This window comes from Pipra filicauda, unplaced genomic scaffold (assembly GCF_003945595.2).
Source record: "Pipra filicauda isolate LSUMZ 115617 unplaced genomic scaffold, ASM394559v2 scaffold41_size5083284_pilon, whole genome shotgun sequence".
In the NCBI taxonomy this organism is placed as follows: domain Eukaryota; kingdom Metazoa; phylum Chordata; class Aves; order Passeriformes; family Pipridae; genus Pipra; species Pipra filicauda.
The window spans coordinates 3,028,972-3,047,840 of NW_024104554.1; the positions used below are offsets into that span (position 1 = coordinate 3,028,972).

General features: G+C 41.9%; 1 protein-coding gene across 2 annotated transcripts in view; it reads right to left on the bottom strand.

Annotated features, from left to right (window-relative positions):
• ALKAL2 (ALK and LTK ligand 2) overlaps positions 1 to 10,397 on the bottom strand; it is a 13,760-nt gene extending 3,363 nt beyond the window's left edge. The window contains exons 1-5 of one of the 2 annotated variants that reach the window (XM_039385567.1): positions 10,283 to 10,397; positions 9,055 to 9,378; positions 6,520 to 6,573; positions 6,328 to 6,408; positions 3,924 to 3,990 (exon numbers count right to left, since the gene is read on the bottom strand). In XM_039385567.1, the coding sequence (XP_039241501.1) occupies positions 3,926 to 3,990; positions 6,328 to 6,408; positions 6,520 to 6,573; positions 9,055 to 9,313 (459 nt within the window). In that variant the 5' untranslated portion in view covers positions 9,314 to 9,378; positions 10,283 to 10,397 and the 3' untranslated portion in view covers positions 3,924 to 3,925. Of the gene's footprint in view, positions 1 to 3,923; positions 3,991 to 6,327; positions 6,409 to 6,519; positions 6,574 to 9,054; positions 9,387 to 10,282 lie in introns of both variants that reach the window. The other variant, XM_027744765.2, reaches the window with a different exon arrangement.
• Between the last annotated feature and the right edge of the window lie 8,472 nt (positions 10,398 to 18,869).

Genomic DNA, 18,869 nt, shown 5'->3' on the forward strand with positions numbered 1-18,869 from the left:
GCAACTCCCTCATCTTAATTTCGCCTTCACTTCTATGAAAGCGTGTTACATTTCTTGAATGCACTCGATGTTACTCTGAATAAGAAACAGTGTAAGAGAGAAAGCAATCTGTTGTTTCCATTGTAACAAAACACTTGAAGCCAAATTTAAGTACCCAAATGCTAACTTGGTTTAAGAACAGTTTGAAAAATGGTGTATAGGAATGGGATATTCAGTGGGGTACTCTAGTTTTCATGTATATGAAGTTTCTAACTTTAACTTGTATTTTCAGCATTTTTCATATACGTTACTAGTATGGACAATACATCTTGAGGAGTTTACACAGATTTTTCTGAGTTCCAAAGGAAATTTCAGTTATCAGTGGGCTTTAGCTTATTAGGAATTTTATAAAGAATGTTAGACCTTCGTATGTACAAATATTAATTTTTTGTATCTGCTTCTTAAGGAAGGAAGCAACTAATAGATTTTTTCATACCCTTTTTATAGTATATAAAACCTCACTTTCTCTGCTTAGCCCAAGATTCCTACTACTTACACCAGTCTTGTATTTATTAGTGCAAAAGTGTTTGTCATTAGTTTTACTTTGTTTATTTGAAATAACTGTAGATGCTTTAAAAAAGGTAAAAAACCCCATAAAACTTGTCCGTATAGAAATTAGAAGAAATCTTCAAAACAGAAGGATGTAATAATATGTGATTAATGCAGTCTTTAGTTTTTGAACTAGTAGTCACGGTACAAGGAGGTTTTCAACATATATTATGAGATCAGTATTGGGCTCTAGCAAACACTTAAAGAACAGCTAATGGAAAAGGGAGGGCACCAACAGTAACACCTGCAGTTTTCAAACAAAAGCAGTAAAATCTGTATGACTGTAGCCAAAGTGGCTGTGACAGATGCTGTCAAAGGGGACAGATTTTCAGAGTCATCGCCGTCTGTCACAGGAAATACTCAAGATCTGAACTGGGAACTTTATTTAGGTGAAGACTTCAGGAATTTAGTTCCTGACATTTCTTACCTACTGCAGATATGGACAACATTACAGTTGTGGGATGTATCTGCATAGGGTGGAACAAAGCAACCATGGAATATGGGAAATCCTAGGAAGCTGACTGAAGAACAGAACAAAAAACAGCATCAAGGACAGGACTTAGCATAGCTGTGTTGACCACAAGAAGAGGTTACAGAATAAAATTAATCAGAAATGATGCTGGTGGCAGCCAAGGAATATGACCTGGGTTGCTGATTGGAAAAAAAAAAAAGGACTACTGAGTGACGTGGTGATATAAATCTGTTGCTCTGGCTTCACTCATGCAATCTCAACAATTTGAAGGGCTGTTACTGGGTCCCTGCATTGTTCCTATCTGTGGGACAGGCAGAATGGGAACGTACACTAAAAAACAAGAGAAGATGGAGCCCAGTTACATACGTGTAGGGTAAATGAGAAAAAGTGAAGGCTCCATAAGACATGTTGTACTACAAACACACACATGGGCCCACTCAGGTATGTGTTGTGACAGTCACAGATGTCCAATTCCTGTTTTCACATCTTATTTTCTTGTTTGATCTTAGCTCAGAGTTTCAATGTCTTGTGTGCTTTAAAGCTGTGATAGTCCAAAATGCATGTAGTGTAGAAAGGAAAACAAATCTATTTTTTTTTTTCCTTTAACTTGATCTCTAAACATGGATAGATGTCCAGAGATCTGAAAAATCCACCAAAACTACCAATTTGCCAGGGTAATAGTCCATCTGTAGCCCAGCCCACTTAAAAGCCTCCAATGAAATGAAAATCAGATAATGAGCAAAACAGGAAACCTAATTTGCTTCACACAAATTGAACTGATGCAGTAGAAAAGCTTTGAGGAGAAAAGATGATTAATCTTATGGAGACATTTACGAATCTCAAAGCATATGTGGTAGAGAATAGTCTGTCTTTCTACTAACAGAGGTTGCTTAACAATTCTACCACTACTGATCTGTGTCTGTGTGGAGAATAACAGAAGTGGAGTTGCTATTGACATTGCAACATGCCTGTTAGTTGAGCAAAGGTGTTTTTTGAGAGATGGACAATTTTAAATAGACTCCTAGCTTGAGATGTGAATTCCTTTAGTTCCTGTTCCTTCATATTACAAGTTTATGTTTACATGACAGGATGTTAAGATACAGATAAAACTTTCTAAAGAAAGGGAGAAAAGAATTTCCTACTCTGATGTATCCGCTTATTGGTAATAATACTGACCTATTTGCAAAGTTAAACAAATTATATCTCGTTTAGCCACACTGGATAGAGAGGATGGCTAGTAGCAACCTTTTATGAAATGGAATAGTTCCATGATGTTTTCCTGCAGTCATCTCTTCTTTAGACTAAATAATCCCAATTCCTTTAACTGTTCTCTTAAACTTTTTCTAGGCCTTTGGTAATCCACACTGCTCTTCTTTGGACTCTTAAGAAGCACCCATATGTCAAGTGTGGTGCCCTTAATTAAATGCAGTATTCCAGAAACAGTGATTATTTCAGATGTTTCATAAACAATTATTTTATTTATAAATTCCAGTATGTTGTCTGACTTTTTTCAAGTGTGACATGGTTGACTTGTTTAGTTTGTGATCCAGTACAACCCCTATGTTTTTGACAAAACTATCTGTCCATTCACAAAATGCCATGGATTCTGGCATTCTGGTAATTCTGAAGCTAAATACTCCTACCTGACTTCATAATTCTGCTCTTTAAATTTTATCCTTGTTTTAAACTATTCAGCTTATTTTCTAAGATTATTTTTAATTTCAAGATTGTACTGTATCATGGTTGCTTCTCCTACACTACTCTAATCCTTAAATATAGTATTCTATCACCCAAGTTATTAATGAAAGTATTGAACAATATCACACCCATAATGAAGCTGTGAGACACTGCTTAATACATTTTTCCAGTTTTGACAGTGAAACGCTAATAACCTACTTGTGTATCTTTTTCCAGTCATTTTTACATTTATCTTGATTACATTTCCCTAGCTTGCTTCTGAGAATGCCATGCAAAACAATGTCAATGCTTTAAAAAAATAAACTAAAATGCTTAATATTTATTATTTTTTCTCACTGATTCTCTCCACCGTAGAGTTAAAATATCTTGGTTTGACAGCATTCGTTACTGACAAGTCCATATGCTCATTAGTCTGAGGTCACATTTTTGTCTCAGGTAAAGGCTGAGGACAGAATGTGACTTAGTCCTTTTGTATTCTTTTGTGACAGTTTCCTAAAAATAGGTCAGTTGGTTGGCTTTTTATTTTGGTGCATGATGAAATTTCCCAAGTATTTGTGGGAAGTAGAGGTACATGTAGGCAAAAAAGGAGGGAATTAACCCATAGACATGAGAGGTGAACACAATGAAATCCCAGGAAATCCGAGTAGCTTGAAGTTAGTTTATCAGTGCTACTAATAATACATTTTAATTGAATTACTATAAAAGCACCTGCAGCCTATCTACGTTTACAAAGCTTTCATGTGTATAGCTATGTATACATTAACTCAGACTAAAGAGTACACCATAGATGTACAGCTGCACACATAAAAGGGTGGCTGCTGCTCCTGATACAGGCAATTGTGTACTGAGTCAACTCTTGAAAAATAAGCCACAGCTGTAGAGTTTTGTTCTGTAACAACAAATCACTATCTGCTAACTGTATGCTGCTATAAATAATTCACAGATGATGCACATGGACTTTTATGTAATGACTTCCAGCAGGGGGTACCCTTTCCTTGATGCCAAAATTTGCCAGATTAAGCCAGTTACTTTAAGTTGCGTGAGAGGAGAATACCTTAGCTAAAGGACAGTTGTTATTATACGCCCATAAATTCTCATGGATGAAGCACAACATCCTCTGCTTTGCTATGCAGTGGAATGTCATTACTGCTAAGAAAAAGCTTACCTTTATCCTTCCATGCACATTGGGCTTACTGCCAACCGAGTAAGAAGCCTGGCACATCTTTTATAGTCTGTCATGAAAAAAGAGCATAAATAGATTACCAAAGTAACCAATTTTGCTTTTAAAAATCAACATTGATATCAGTGTCAAATTAGTATTGTAATAAAGTTTAATGAATACCTTAGTTTGCAACAGAATAAAAGTCAACTCCTTAGACTTAGAAATGCACTGTGTAAAAACTGTGTAACTGAAAGCCATGTCTAATAGCATGTTAACAGTGCAACTGACTTTTGCATATGTTCCATCTGTAAACAAATAGCATGAATGTGCTTGGAGGCTCTCCAAGTGTTTGTATGTATGAAAATTTATATATCTGTGTCTGTGCTTACATGCAGGATCTAAACATGTGACTGTAGTATCTCCATACTAGAGGAAGAGTAAGTTGTGCTCATCCACCTTTGAAATCCAGCCCTCAACGAACAAGGCTATCAACTTAAGTAATGCCATTCTCCAATAGATTTTCTTCAAATTAGACAAATAACATCTAGTCATAGGAATGTTAAGTCCAGCCCAAGTATGTGACCACATCACAAACATTCATAACTGTATCACGTTTCATCTTAAAACTAGTAAAACTGTTTTTTCCATAGTAGTCCTATTGTTAGTTGTTCATATTTTAGGTACCTTCTTCTCTTTGATACATTTGTAATAAGGGACAGAACCAATGCAAAACTAAAAAAAAATCAAAAGGGTTTTTTCTTCATTAACATGACAAACTGAAAGCAAGTATTGTGAAAGCTGGTTATGGACAGACAGAAAAGTAAATTACTTTCCAGGTGTCAGTGCTATTACAGTGTACAAAGTACTAGAAAGTATGCCAACAAAATTCTTTTGTACTGGCTACCACCATGCTGCAGCCTCATAGATGCTTTTAATTTCTTTGTTGTTTAGCCTTTGAATTTCTACACAGAATGAACAGTATTATTTGAAGTCAGGATATTATCAAAAAGTAACATCATTCTGTGCATGAAGAATTAAAGTAGGCTGTCTATGTCGTTTTCCTAGAAGTTACTTCAAAAGATGCTAGTCAGCCCAGTCCAGTAACTGATGTTGATTTTCGTTAGGCATTATTTCATTAATGAGTAACTACATCTAATGTTTCCTAGAGATGCAATGTTAACAACCTCTAACTCACAGCATACTTATGCTATAATTGCCATTCATACAAATTATCCTCCATTATCCAGACATGATAATGGTGGGTATGTCACTTGTCAGAAGGAAAAGGCTAATTTAGACTTTATGACCAACTAGTTTATAGCTTCACAGCTTGGAGCTGTGCTGAGCCAAATGATGTTTGTATTGTGATCCTTATGAAAAAGGTAATATGACCATTTGCTTGTTCAAAACAGACAAGTTATGAACAACTTATATCTCCACCCATATAAACAGAATGTGATCTGGCTATCATCTATAAATCCCTATCTTTCCAAGGCATTCCTAATCTGAAGCCTTACAAACAGGGGAAAAGTCCACAATTCTTACCAAATATGCCTTTAAAGTATATTGGGCTAAAATATTTATTAATACTTGAAACTTGGAATCTGTAACTCTTGTTTCTATTCCCAGCTCTGCTACTGACCCAACTGGTTGACCTCAGACAAGTAAAATAAAGTGTGCTTCCATTCTGAAAAGGCTGTACTAAAATAGCATCTGCTTACTCAACAGGTCCACCTCAGTATGAATCTAGAGTCACATCTACTGACTGATAAATGTCAGTGTTTGATTTGATTGTCTCTGTGCTGCCAACAGTGAAGAGATATCATAAACTGGATTTTCTTATTTGTGTCCATCAGCACTTTTTTTTTTTCCTGAGCCTTAGGAAATTATATTTTTGTAATTCACGGAACACAAGTGTTACAAAGATTCATTGTCAACATCACTGATAGATTGGTAGCTGAATAGTCAAAATAGAAAATGTCTATAAAATATGTTCTAGATAAATAATCAATGAAAAGGAAATAATCCCACCTGGATTTCTGATCCTATATTGAATTTGCAGCACTAGAAAGTAAATATGAGATGTTTCTGAGAGGAGTCATGTTCCTGTGAAAAGCAAACACTTGATTTGGAACCCAGGAGACATATACTTCAGTACCTAAGGACACAGTGTTTACAGCCATTGTACACAATGTATTTTCAGTGAAAAGGTTTTGTTTCCATTTTCCTCTCTGTAATGCTGATGCTGTACTGTAATACTGTAAAGAATACTCCGTATATTTTAGAGCACTGAAAACTCTTCATTGCAAGGTATGAGTTCTGACATTGTATCACTACTGGTACCTGATAGAGCTATTAAATTTGAGTTTCCTTTTGTTTTAGGGAAGTTTCTCGTTTTGTCACTTACATGCTGGGATGGTGCAGTCCCTTGTATTGTGATAAAGCCGATGAAAATGTTTACTACATTTTGGGCTAAAGTAGAGTGGACCTGAAATATAAAGAAATAATAAGTTATGAATTAGCACAGGTCACAGAAAGAGTAGTGCAGCTTACGGTATGTACTTGAAATGATGGATACCAATGCAAAATTAAAACATACCTGTTAAATGCTTTAAGAACTTGTCTTTCATCCTCAGATCTCTAGGAACTATTTCTGTTGGACAGAAAAAAGAATAGTCACTCTGCTGCACTGGAACTCTGCTTGCCAAGCATAGTATGAGGGCAGGGAATATTCTGTCCAGCAAACATCACCACTATGTCTTGACAGGTACACAGAGGTCAAAAGCCCTTTGCATACAGTAGGCCACATTTCAAGCACTTGTTTTACATAGGAACCCCTGTAAAATGCTCTATGAAACACACGGTGATGATGAAACAATGTCTGTTAGATGTGTGGTCATTAATGATGATGGTTATTAACTAAGAGTCAGATTTTAGCTCTCTATGAATTATATTATCAAGTTGACCTAGATTTAAATTCTTCAAGAAATTTTAGTTCATGGTTGCTCAGAAATAGTGTATTACACTAGTGGTAAAGATCCAAAGATAAACTCAAGTTTGGGGTTGTGTCTTCTAATTCTCTTATGCAAATGTGTCCACTATTCTATCACAGGTATGTTTGTACAAGCACTCTTCTGCTGTAATCATGGAACTGGATTGATCTACTTACAGGAATCTTTTTTCCTTCCCCTTTAGCAGTAAATAAAATTCACAGGAAATGATTCCAAGCAAATTGCTCTCTTCTGGCTCCCTGTGTTTGTGGTTTACCGCCTTGCGTTTTCTGTTCAGCAGATGGCAAAATGAAACTGGTTTACTGAAATCCATTTTAGCCCTAACCCTCACTTGTGACTTCCTGATTTACAGCTATCTTTGATTGCTTTCCGTTACAAACTCTATGCTGATAGCTTAGTGCTGATTGTGTATGATACACTACATGGTGCTTTATTTATTTGACCATAAATGCCTGAGCAGCCTTTTTCACTCCCCTGGCACCTCTTATCAGATATAAAGTGAGAGAGCATTTCCATCCAGATCTGATTCACTTGTAAGGTTAGACACTTCTCGAAAGTCATTCTTCATTTACTTCTAACTTTAGTCAGTGTAAGTAAAATTGACCTTATCCTATTTGACCTAATTATGTCATGAAGAGCATTAAAAACACACATGCTTCACTCAGAAATTTCCCATGGGACCAACTCACTGGGAAAGTGATGCCAAAACTGAAATGAAAGACTCTTAACTAGTAGTTCCTTTTCAGAGTTGCTGTGAATAACTCCATTATAATAACAGAATGAAAAATCCTGCCTAGGAGTCAGTAACAACACTACCAACTAATCTGCTCCAAAGCAGGTTTACTAATCAAATAGATAACTGTTCAGCACAAGCCAGATGTTTCACACCAATATGCTGATGTAGGGTGACCAAAAACTATGTCCATGTTCCAAGGTGAGATTTAGAGTTGTGCAGATCAGGGTTCCCTGCTTAGTCTGGCCTCTTTGACTTTTTAACATTTATAAAACAAAATGTTCTCCCTGTGATGATCTTAAGCGGAACAAAATTGTCTTCCTTTGTACATTCATTAATCATCCAGATAGAGAAGCAACATTTTCATGACAACCACCAATAAATGCAAATCACAAGGATATCTGAATATGAATGAGAATGAAGAAAAGGTACAATGAAGTTTTATGAGATCAATAAAGACAAAATAAATAGCACACAAACAAAATGAAAGCCACGTTGGGAAAAGGTGAGTAGGCATTTGCTGGAAAATACTCAGTCACTTTCAGTAGGAGGGGTAAGATGAGCAGCAGTAATGCTGTAGGGGCTTGGGAGTGACAGGGAACAGTAAATTAGACATGGCAGCAGGAGAAGCCAAATCAATTTTCAACTGGATGCACAGAGGAACATCATAGAACTGAGCAGTAACTATCCGTCACTGTGTGACTGGTATGACTACTTCTGGACTGCTCATGAAACCTGAACATCTTACAAACCAACCTGGGCTTTCACTGGAGGTTAGAGAAGAGTCATTTAAATGAACAGAAGTATGACTGCAGGAGTTTCCCAGATTGGTCACAGCCTCTACAGTGGCAGAGGAGTACTGGTTCAGTTCCCTAGTATTTTAAAGGTGCTACCTCTGGAGTACAAAAGGAACAAACAAGCAGGGCAAAAAGTTCAATGAAGCTGAGCTTCAGGAAAGACTTCTAGACGTGGAGTCTTTAAGGACATACTATAGTCCTGCAGGGGAATTCTTGCTAGGGTCATTTCCAAGAAACACTTAAACCAAGCACATTATAATAAGTGGTAACCTTCCAGGAAAAGGAGCGTTTTCATCCCTTGTTTCTTTGAGCTCATCTCATTTCAGTCTTTTCCCTTATTAATAGGTTTTGTTCAAAGCCACAGGAAGTTGGACTTTCAGTTGAGTACATTATCCAGAGCGTAAAAGACTCTGAGATGTGACTGGAGGTTTTCTGTTCTGAATTTGCCATCTGTGTCTGTTTCTGATACCAGGGGGAACCTGCAGTATTTTGAGTGGTGAATTCTTGATATAAAATTAGTAACCTGATGTGCTGTCTCATTCACTAAGGTACTCTAGAGAAAAAGATCTCCTATGTCATGGACTATGACTTACCAACTCTCTGCTCATCCTGGTATCCTCCGTAGTCAGCCACTTCCCTTCGATCCAAGTTATAGTCATGCTTGGAGAAGTACTGCACCCCACTTTCCCTCTCCAGGTGGTACCTCTTCAGTTCTTGAATGATCTCCATGATCAGATTTAAGAGACTTTGCTTGTCCTTCAAATCTGTGGAGTCAGTTTTCTCTTTGCAATATCCTGCTGAGAGCATTAAGAGTACCAGCCCCAGCAGCCCAGGAGACCTCAGTCCACTCATTGCAGTCCGACCTGAAGAGTGCACGAGGGGATGAAGAGGAAGGATCTGCTGCTGTGGGAGGCCTCCTGTTTCACTGGAAGAGAAAATCGGGGGGGTGGGTCGAAGGTGGGGAGAGGCGTGGGGATGAAACAGGAAACATTACAGGAGGAGAGAGCGGAGACCATTCCGCAGGTTACACAAGGCAGGGGCGCAGACCGCTCCGACAGCCCAGCGCCTGACGGCGGGGGGTTGGCGGGGCGGAGCAGGGCGGAGGGTCCGCTGCTGCCCCCGCTGCCCGCAGCGCCCGCCCCGCGGGCAGAGCCGCCCCAGCGCCCGCCCGGCCTCCCGGAGCCGAGCCCGGCGGGAGGGCGGGTGCACAGCCTCGCAGCGGGCACGGGCTGGGGTACCCGGCAGGACCCCTCGCCCCGCGAAGCAGATCGGCGTTCCGCCCCGCCTCTCCCCGCCCCGCCCGCGGCCACGGAGCGGAGCAGCGCGGGCGAGGGGCCACAACTTTCCCCGAAGTTTGTGCCGGAGAGCCGCGGCAGCTGCGCACCGAGGGGGTCCCCACCCTCGCTGCGGGGCTCGGCGCCCGGGCTGCGGGCAGGAGCGGCGGGACAGGCGGTGCGCGGCTGGGGGGCAGCCGTCCAGGCGCAGGGAGCGGCAGCGCCAGCCTCCCCTTTCTCTGTCCCTTTTCCCGGCTGGGGGAAGGAACGCGGGCGGCCGCGGGGAGCAGCCCGGAGCGGCGGCCAGCGGCATCTCCGGAGCCGCTCTCCTTCGGACGGCTGAGCGCCCCGCGCACACACCGCCCCGCACTCCGCGCCGCGGCTCTGCCCCGCCAACTCCGGCGGGGTCCGGCGGGGCCGCTCCCGCCCGCGGGCTGTCACCGGCCCCGCCGTACGCAGCGCTTCGGCCCCGCGGGGCGGGAGGGGTGCGGGCGTGGGGAGGGAAACGGAGGGGAAGGAGATTGCTGGCCCTCCCCGGCCGCTTTACCTGTCTCTCCGTCCCAGAAGCCGAGGTGTCTTCCCCCTGGGAGCCGCTCCCCGGACGGCAGCAGCCCGCGAGTGGTGGGGAGTCCAAGTATTCCGCGGCTGGCCCGCCCGCCCCCCTCCCGTCCCTGCGCTCCCGTTGTATCCACAAACTACTCCATCGCCGCCAGCCCCAGCGCAGCCGCTTATATAGGCTATAGGATGGACATGAGACGGCAGATAGTATCGACTTGGAAGTGGGTGGAAAACAATAAAAGTCCACTTGGCAACCTCGGGAGCGTCGCTGCTCGCACAAGCCCCCCCTTCCCGCCCTCTCTCCCCTCCCGCCCCGGTCCCCCCCGTCCCTCCCCCTGCTCGGCTCTCCCGAGCAGGGCTCAGTCACTCCTTCGCCTCTCTCCGACGTAAGGAGACGGTCCCAAGTGTGTGTGTGGAGTGGGAGGGGGCGGCGGCGGGAAGATGGGGACGGGGGGGGGCGCCTCGCCCGAGCCTTTAATTAGAAACGCGCTGAGGAGCCTCTGAAATATTGATGTTCCTGGCGCAGCTCCCGTCAAGCAGGTCCCCGGCCCGCGGCCGCAGCCCCGCGGGGGGCGGGCAGGGAAGCCTCCTGTTTACCGGGAACTCCAGGCCCGGCTGCGGCGGGGAAGGGGAGGTGTTGGGGCGGGGGCGAGCTGCCGGAGAAGGGGAAGGCTATTTCTGCTCGCGCCGGCCGGGAAGCCCGCGGAGAGGCGGCTGGAGCGGAGCTCAGTGGAAGGAGTGAACAGACGTGCCGCCTCTCTCGCCCATTCTTGGCACGGGCGGTCCCGGGTGGAGAGGCGGCTTCCTGGGCTCCCGGCGCGGCGCTGCTTGGAAGCGCTCCCAGCGGGGCCGGGGGAGGAGGAGGAGAACGAAGGCACTGCCACCGCCGGGAGCGCCCTGTTCGTTCCCGCTGCCACCGGCACCTCGGCAGAGGTGACGAGCAAGCGGCGAGCGCTGAGCCCGGTCCTGCGAGACCCCTCCCCAGAACACACACACGCGACCGCCCTGCCCGCGGAGCCCCTCGGGGCGTGGTGGTGGTGGTGGTGGTGGGGGGGGGGGGCTGAAACACGATCCGGTTGAACTTTCCCTGTTTACTTTGATTGTGTGGATAAACCTCTCCCTTGGCAGCCGAAACGGGCAAACGCGGAGCTGGACCGCGTGTTAGGCGCGCTTCCCAAGCCCCGGGAGGCGGCGGACGGGAGCGGGCGGCGCTCGGGGCTGGGGCCGCCCGCAGGTACCGCGCCGGTCCCCTCAGGCAGCGGCCACAGCGGCCCCCAGCGGCCCCAATCCGCCCGAGCGCTTCGCGGCCGCCGCCAGGCGGCGCTGGGGGCCCCGCCGTGAGGGACGGACGGGCTGGGTCGGGAGGGACCCCAAAGACCATCCAGTTCCAACCCCCCGCCGTGGGCAGGAACGCCTTCCGACAGACCAGGTTGCTCCAAGCCCCGTCCAACTTGCCCTTGAACATTTCCAGAGACGGGGCATTCGCAACTTCGCCCACTGTATGTGTCTTAACTGCGTGCAGTTGTGTTCCCCAACTGGTTTATTATTTTTACCTGTATTAATCGATTTATCTTCAAAAACAGCATACAAATGGCACATATGTCTGTGACAGCATGGGCTGAGATTTTTGTAGTAACAGTGAAGGTACAAAACCATTAATAAAATACCTGGAAAAATACACACCACATGATGAAGAAAAAGACCCAGAGGCAAGACTGAGCAAGACAGCTTTGTCAGGAGTCCAGAATCCTACCTCCTCTTGGCTTCATGGTTTGTTTCCAGACAACTTAAGGCTCAGGGGAAAAAAGAAATTGAACAATCAGTTCAACAGTGAGAATGAATGTCCTATTGCATGACATAACTTGGTATGACTGTATTTACATGTTAATCATTTCAAATATTGACACATTGGGGTCACCTATTGGGGACAGAGAAGATGGAAAACAAGCCAGGCAGTATACAGCCTGATATTCTGTTCCTAAGATTACATTTCAAGTAGTGCTTCACCTGAAGTTATATCTTTGGGAAAAGGTAGATACAACTGCAGTACTGAAAGAGGAATTCAACTAAACACCTGGACAGATTCTCCCCTTCCTTACAGCTACAATTTCCGTGTTGTTTTTGGTCACCATCCCATAAGGAAGGAGCAACCTGTGTTTTGAGTACACACCAATTCAAGTCAGGAATGCGAGGCTGCGCCTTTCCTAGTATGTTAGATATACCCAGACATGCCTGTCATGTCTGGCACAGAGATCAACTATCAAGGAACGACTGGCAAATTGTTAAATAATGTAGCTTTCTTCCTTTTGAAGAGACATGGGACTTTATCAGAAACTGCACTAATCCCTTTTACAAGGTAATTCCACCATGAGTCCGGGAATGGGATAGCTGGAACTGGCCAAAGACACGCCAAGGAAAAATTAACATTGTAAATAATTGAATTCCAATGCTCAGAAACATTCCATTTAAATTTACTAATACAGACGTAGACTCAAAGTACAATGAAGATGTTAACTGAGAGATGAGATAGATGAACAGTTGATTGTCTTTTTTTGCATGCAGAATCTGATGCAAGGGTTTATTCTGATTTGTTTACACTGAATTATACAAAGATATGTAATAGTTCCCATGTCTTCAATGGAGTTGATTGAAATTCCCACTGACAAGTTTAGGATGGTAATTTAATATTCCAACAGGTTATATTTTCTTAAGTATGTTTTCTTAGGGCTCCATCTAAGCTAACCATTTAGGTGATAACCACCTAAATGCTATCAAGTTCCTACTCTACAATATATTGCCAAAACTGCAATCCTCAAGCCTTCCACGCACCCCTGGTGTGACTCTTGAGGTTTCTAAAGTGAATAGGTGCACAGTATGCCACGACCACGCACAGGTTCTTGGACTTCTTCCCTGGATACCGGGAAGTGCCTGACTTTAGTCAATGCTTAGCAGCCAGGATGGTGAAGAAAGCATTCTTCCAGGATTTACAAGATGAAAGTTTTAATCTCTTCAGGCAGAGATGAAAGATGAACACACCTTCCCTGCCAGGATGAAAACCTGTTTGCTTTCCTTGAAAGAAGATGGAGAGGGAGATATGAAATTCAGTCCCAAAAAGCAACATGTACTAGCAGATCACTAGAGGTACTGCTATGCAATTAGTATTTTGGCTTGTCCCAGAGGGGTAGTTTTAATTTAAAGCTGGTATTATTCTTTTTGTCTTATTTTTACAGGACATCAAGTTAGTTAACCCTTCCGCAATCAAAATCTATACATAGATAGATCTATAATGTTATTAAAAATGCCCTATCTTTAAAGTAAACTTCATGGTCCTCAGATTAAGGACCTTGTGAAATAAGCATACACAAATGTGAAGAGCAAATGCAATATTTGGTGGATAGTTTTAACCAGTGCATTACTATTTTACTGTTCCATGTTCCCTTGGTCATTACGAAACAGAGGCACTACATTTGGGATTTGGAACAATTGCCGGGCAGAATTTCTAGCTTTGTTAAATAACACACATTAGCCACTGTTTTCACCAATTGCATTCTAGTATGCCATGCTAAGTCAGTAAAGGAAAGATATCTTGACTTCTTTTACTTACATGGTGTACATGAAAACAAGAAAATGTGTTCTCTTTGGTTCTGTCGTCTAAGACTGGTGAAATTTTCATGCTAAGAGCCCTACAGTTTCAAGCATGCTCTTGTTTCAGCTGATTATAACAGACATAAGGGTTCCTATCTATATTTAATAAAAGCAAGTGCAACATTTTCTGAAGTGATTGCAGAGCAGAGCTGATTGTCTAAATCAGGCTCATAACCAATACATGAAGTGAGTATATGCTGAGGAGAAAATTCCAATGGACATTCGTATGACTAGGCTAAAAAATGCTTCTTGCATTGCTCTTTATTGACCTCAAAACCTCAAAAAATATTTTGAAATACATTTTTTTTCCTTAAACATCACATCAGCTTACAGAAGTCTTGGTTTAAAAACCAGAATTTTCACAAAAGAAAAGCAGTATTTAGTCTTCAAGTTGCACATCAATCCTAGTAGAGGTTAATATGGTGGAATGAGATGGGGATGGTAATTCTCTTGGATGGAGTGGGTATCAGTTGGTTGACGTGGCAATTGGACTTACAAAGTGTTGACCGCACACATGGAATCTGCATGTGTGATACTTAATTTTAAAATCTATATTGAAAGATATATACACTCATCTATCAGATGATACTTTCCAAAATCTCTGTTCCAAGTTATAAAAATGCAGAATATGTTTCCAGTATAATGTATTGTACATAAGTATGAAATAATATTTATGCACCTGGCTCGGTCCTTTCTGTGAGCCTCCAGCTCTCAGAGGCAATGCCCAGTGACAGCTGCTGGGGAGAGTAAAGATGAGGCGTTAAGAATTCCTGCAGCACTGAAATCAGCCAGAGAACATATATAACTAGAACAAAAACTTCAACAGATGTTAAGGGTATTAGAGCCAATTGAGCATTTTAAGGGCTTTCCCCACTTCCTACCTGATTCAAATGCCAACAAGATTAAAATCCATCGCTGCAACCAAAACTGAAGAACGTTGATAGAGTTCCCAAATGCTTCATCAGAATTACAACCAGGGCCAGCTTGATGTTTGGTAGTAAGTTAAAAAAAGAAACTACAACAAAAATTCCCAGCAAGATTTTTGGCTAGAACTTTTCTCTTCTTGTAAATTCAAAAGTAAAAACAGTTCTGAGTTGGCCAGTGCTTCAGTTATTGAGCCAGTTTCAAGAGTATGTTCATTCATCTTTGCAGTGCTGCACCAGTGCAACAGTGCTGCACCAATGCAAAACTCCTGTGGAAATCTTACTGAACCAGCAGGAGGAAATTTAAGTCTTAAAATGATAGTCTCACTTTTTTAGTTGCCTTTCATGATCTTCAGAGTACCCCCTGAAATCTCCAGAGATCACTTCTCTGAATTACTCCATATTTAGGTTTTGAGAGATACTTTCTTTTGCACAGTAAAGATAAATGTCTCAGTGAAGCAAGTCAAACCTCTCTTAACTGTAGATTATTGCCTACAAGAAGATGCAAACATAGACCAGACCTTGAAGTTTTAAGCAGGTAAGGGAGGGTGGGGAGTTAATGTCACTCTAAGAAACTGCTGTCCAGGCCATGAGCAGCTCTATAACTACTGTGCAGCACTGAGCCTACTGCATGTGGGTTTACTGTTGACTCCTATATGTTCACTTAGAGTTATATAGCTGTAGCCACAGAAACTCCTCCCATATCAAATCAAGATTACAAGTAAAAGCCCTAGTTGATGTCTCATCAGATGATGGAATGCGTTACATTTTCTCGCCTACTCTGATCTTTCTGTGCCAAAGGAAAGAGAATGGCTTCAGCATACATAAGAACTCAGTAGTTTTAGAGGCAGAGTAGCTTTGTCTTTCATCCCAGCCATGTTTCTTATCTTGAGGAGACAAGTGGATCACATGTGTTTTTTAGAGCCATGTTTTGATAGTGTACTCTAAATTTGAGAATGTTATCTTACATTGTGTTTACACCACTTAAAAAATTTATGCTGAAAAACAAGTGCCATCTCAGGCAACATACGGATATCCCATATGACTCACTATCAGCATCTGAATGCTAAGCACAAGCATCAAGAACTTTGAAAAGCAGAGGAACTTCTTTCCTTCTATGGGTGATCAGTAGGCAGGCCCACTGCTCATTTAGTGAGCAGACCCTGTGACTCCCCCAGTGGAGAGATGGATGACGTTTCACAGACAAGATGTAGAGCAGGCCTGTTGGCCAGATTGTATTCCAGAGACCCCTCGTAGGCAAGCATCCCCTTTGGAAGATCATGTGCCTACCAAAGCTGCTAAGGAAGAGAGGGGAGTTAATCTCCTTGTAGGAAGCTCTCTTTCAGGCCATAAGCAGTTCTACAGCTACTATGTGGCACTGAGCCCCCTACACATGTGTTTACTGTTGACCATGGGTTCTCTCCTTCCAGAGACCAGCATTTCAGTCCCAAACTGCACCCAGGCAGCCTCCTCATGACCAGCTTCATAATGAGATAAGCTGCTATCCACAGTAAAGGAAGCAAGTTTATTTAACAGCAACAGAAGACTACTAAGATCTGTCTGTAGATTTCAGAGTTCACCTTTTAGCTTTTCTTGATTCTGCACTTGAAGTGATACAAAGCTATGAAAATGCAGAATATACTTCCAATATAATGTATTGTACATTGACTAGGCCAGGACTGTGAATGTTGTCTCTTCTTGTATGGAAATTGTGCTGTTCTTTACAGGAGAGAAAACATCATAGGTCAGCTGAACTGCGGGAAGTCCAAGACCTGGTATACACAGGATACATCTGCAGGAGTAAATATAATGCGGTCAAGAGCACGGATAAAGTCTGTGGCACTTAAGCCAGCTGGCACAGGATAGGCCACATCCATTCTGTCCATCCTTCTTACTGCCAGTGAGAGGACAGCCTTACGCAAACTACTCATTAGGAACACTTTCTGGGCTGCCTGGCTTCCCAACAGTACACAGGAATCGATCAGGAGAGTTGTCACAGACTAACCATGTGCCAGGGACTGCCCTAACAATTTAGCAGTATTGATGGTTGGGTTCCAGTGCCAGGAAACCTTCCTGGCAGTGTTCAGGTTCCTCTTATGGGCACAACCTGTGGGTCCCACCCATGTTGCAAGGGGTAGAGGCAAAAGCTTTGGAACTACTAGTGGTTGGTAGAACTACCAGGAGCTTATTTTGCAGCACAGCCTGAATGGGAATAAAATAAGCATCAGAGTCTCGGAACTGCAACAGCTTCAAAAAGCAGCTTCAGAACTTGAAATCAGCTTAAAAAAATAGTTCCATCTTTATGGTCAGGCAGCTGTACACAGCTTCCACTGGAGGCAGCAAAGAACCAGTGCAAATTGGGCAGAATCACAGTGAAATCAACATAGTTACACAACAGAATAAAAAGGGACTTTTATTCCCCTCAGGTCTATTGTCTTTATAAAAGCAAGATCTTTCAGACCTTGTATGGCAATGGGCCAAATTTGTTAATATCTGTAGGTTTTGTCCTAAAGAAAAGAAAAGGTTAAAAAATAATTTTATATGACCTTTACAAGCTGGTCTTTCTCCTAAGACAGAAAATGACTTTGTCTCACTTTACATTATTTTTAACAAGCTATAACCTACTTACTGACTGTTTTGCTATTGTGACTGCTCTCTTCTGCCTCTTTCCTGACCTGATTTTCTTGTGCAGTTTTATTTTTATATATAATTTACAATTTTATTATTATTATTTATATTTAATATGATTTATATATTATATCCAATTTATAATTGTTTATGATTTTATTATTGTATACAATTTCAGTTACTTATCTTTTTTTTAATGGAGAAATTTTCACACGTAACAGAATAATACCATTTTGAGACCGATCAAAAAGTTTGATTCATTTCAGGGATTATTATTATTATTGACTTTATTTTTTGTCTTATTCTAAGCTAAAATGCCAAGTGTGTTCAAGTTTGTCTCAGAGCATGAAGGCCAAATGGTTTTGAAACTGGAAACTAACATGGATTTGACATTTGTCACAAAGTGGGACCAATCTTCAATTTTTATGGGTTTTTTTTATTGTTAGTGTTGAAGGTTCATATTAAAAAAATCACATTATAAAAGTCTTTTCTACGATTTGCACTCTATTTAGCAAACTTGGCTAAACAAATAAAAAACCAACAGATACAGGTATGAGAAGACCTTATGTTTTTAACCTATTTGGTTAAAAAAAAATGATAAAAATCAAATTGACGATTCACTGTTTATGTCATTCATTTAAACTTTACTTTGAGCTCAGCCTGAATAACAGAGGCAGTGCAATTGCTTTTGCATTTTCCACTTGGCATACTCATCTGGGCAAGTCTTCTTGCATTTTGTGACAAATACCACAAGGGAAAGGTTTCTGTCTGAAAATGTTAATTTCCAATTAAAATATTCAAGATTTTAACCAAGAGGTTATTTCTCTAATATGCAAATTTTGTAAAACGTTGTTCTGATATATCAAGAATTTGTCTCTGTGTTGCCCAATGCGGCTGTGAGGTCTGCAATTATTCTACTTGAAAACATGTAATTCAGAGAAAAGAAAAAACTCTTGTTTCAGATGGAGCTATATATCACCTTTTCTTTGTTCATTCCTCTCATGTTAGAGAAGTAAGAGAATAATGCTCAAAGGAAAAGGGTTCTGATCATAGTTATAATGATTAGAAGCTAGATGAAATCTGGAAATTTCATTCTCTGAAAAAGTCTAACATTTCAAAATATCTTACTTTTGATTTGAGGCAATCTTATGAACAAATAAAAAATCCATCAAAGATATTGACAATGGAAAATAAATATTAAAAGAATTTCAGGAAATCAGAGTACTCTATGACTTTTCCAAAATTAAACAGTGCACACAGCTTATTCAGAAGTGGGAGCGTTCTTGAGAGTTCCCCACAACTAGGAGTAGCACAAGGAACGTGTGGAACAGGATGCCTAGCAAATCAAGTCTTGAAGATGTTTCCACAGTCTTTAAAGCT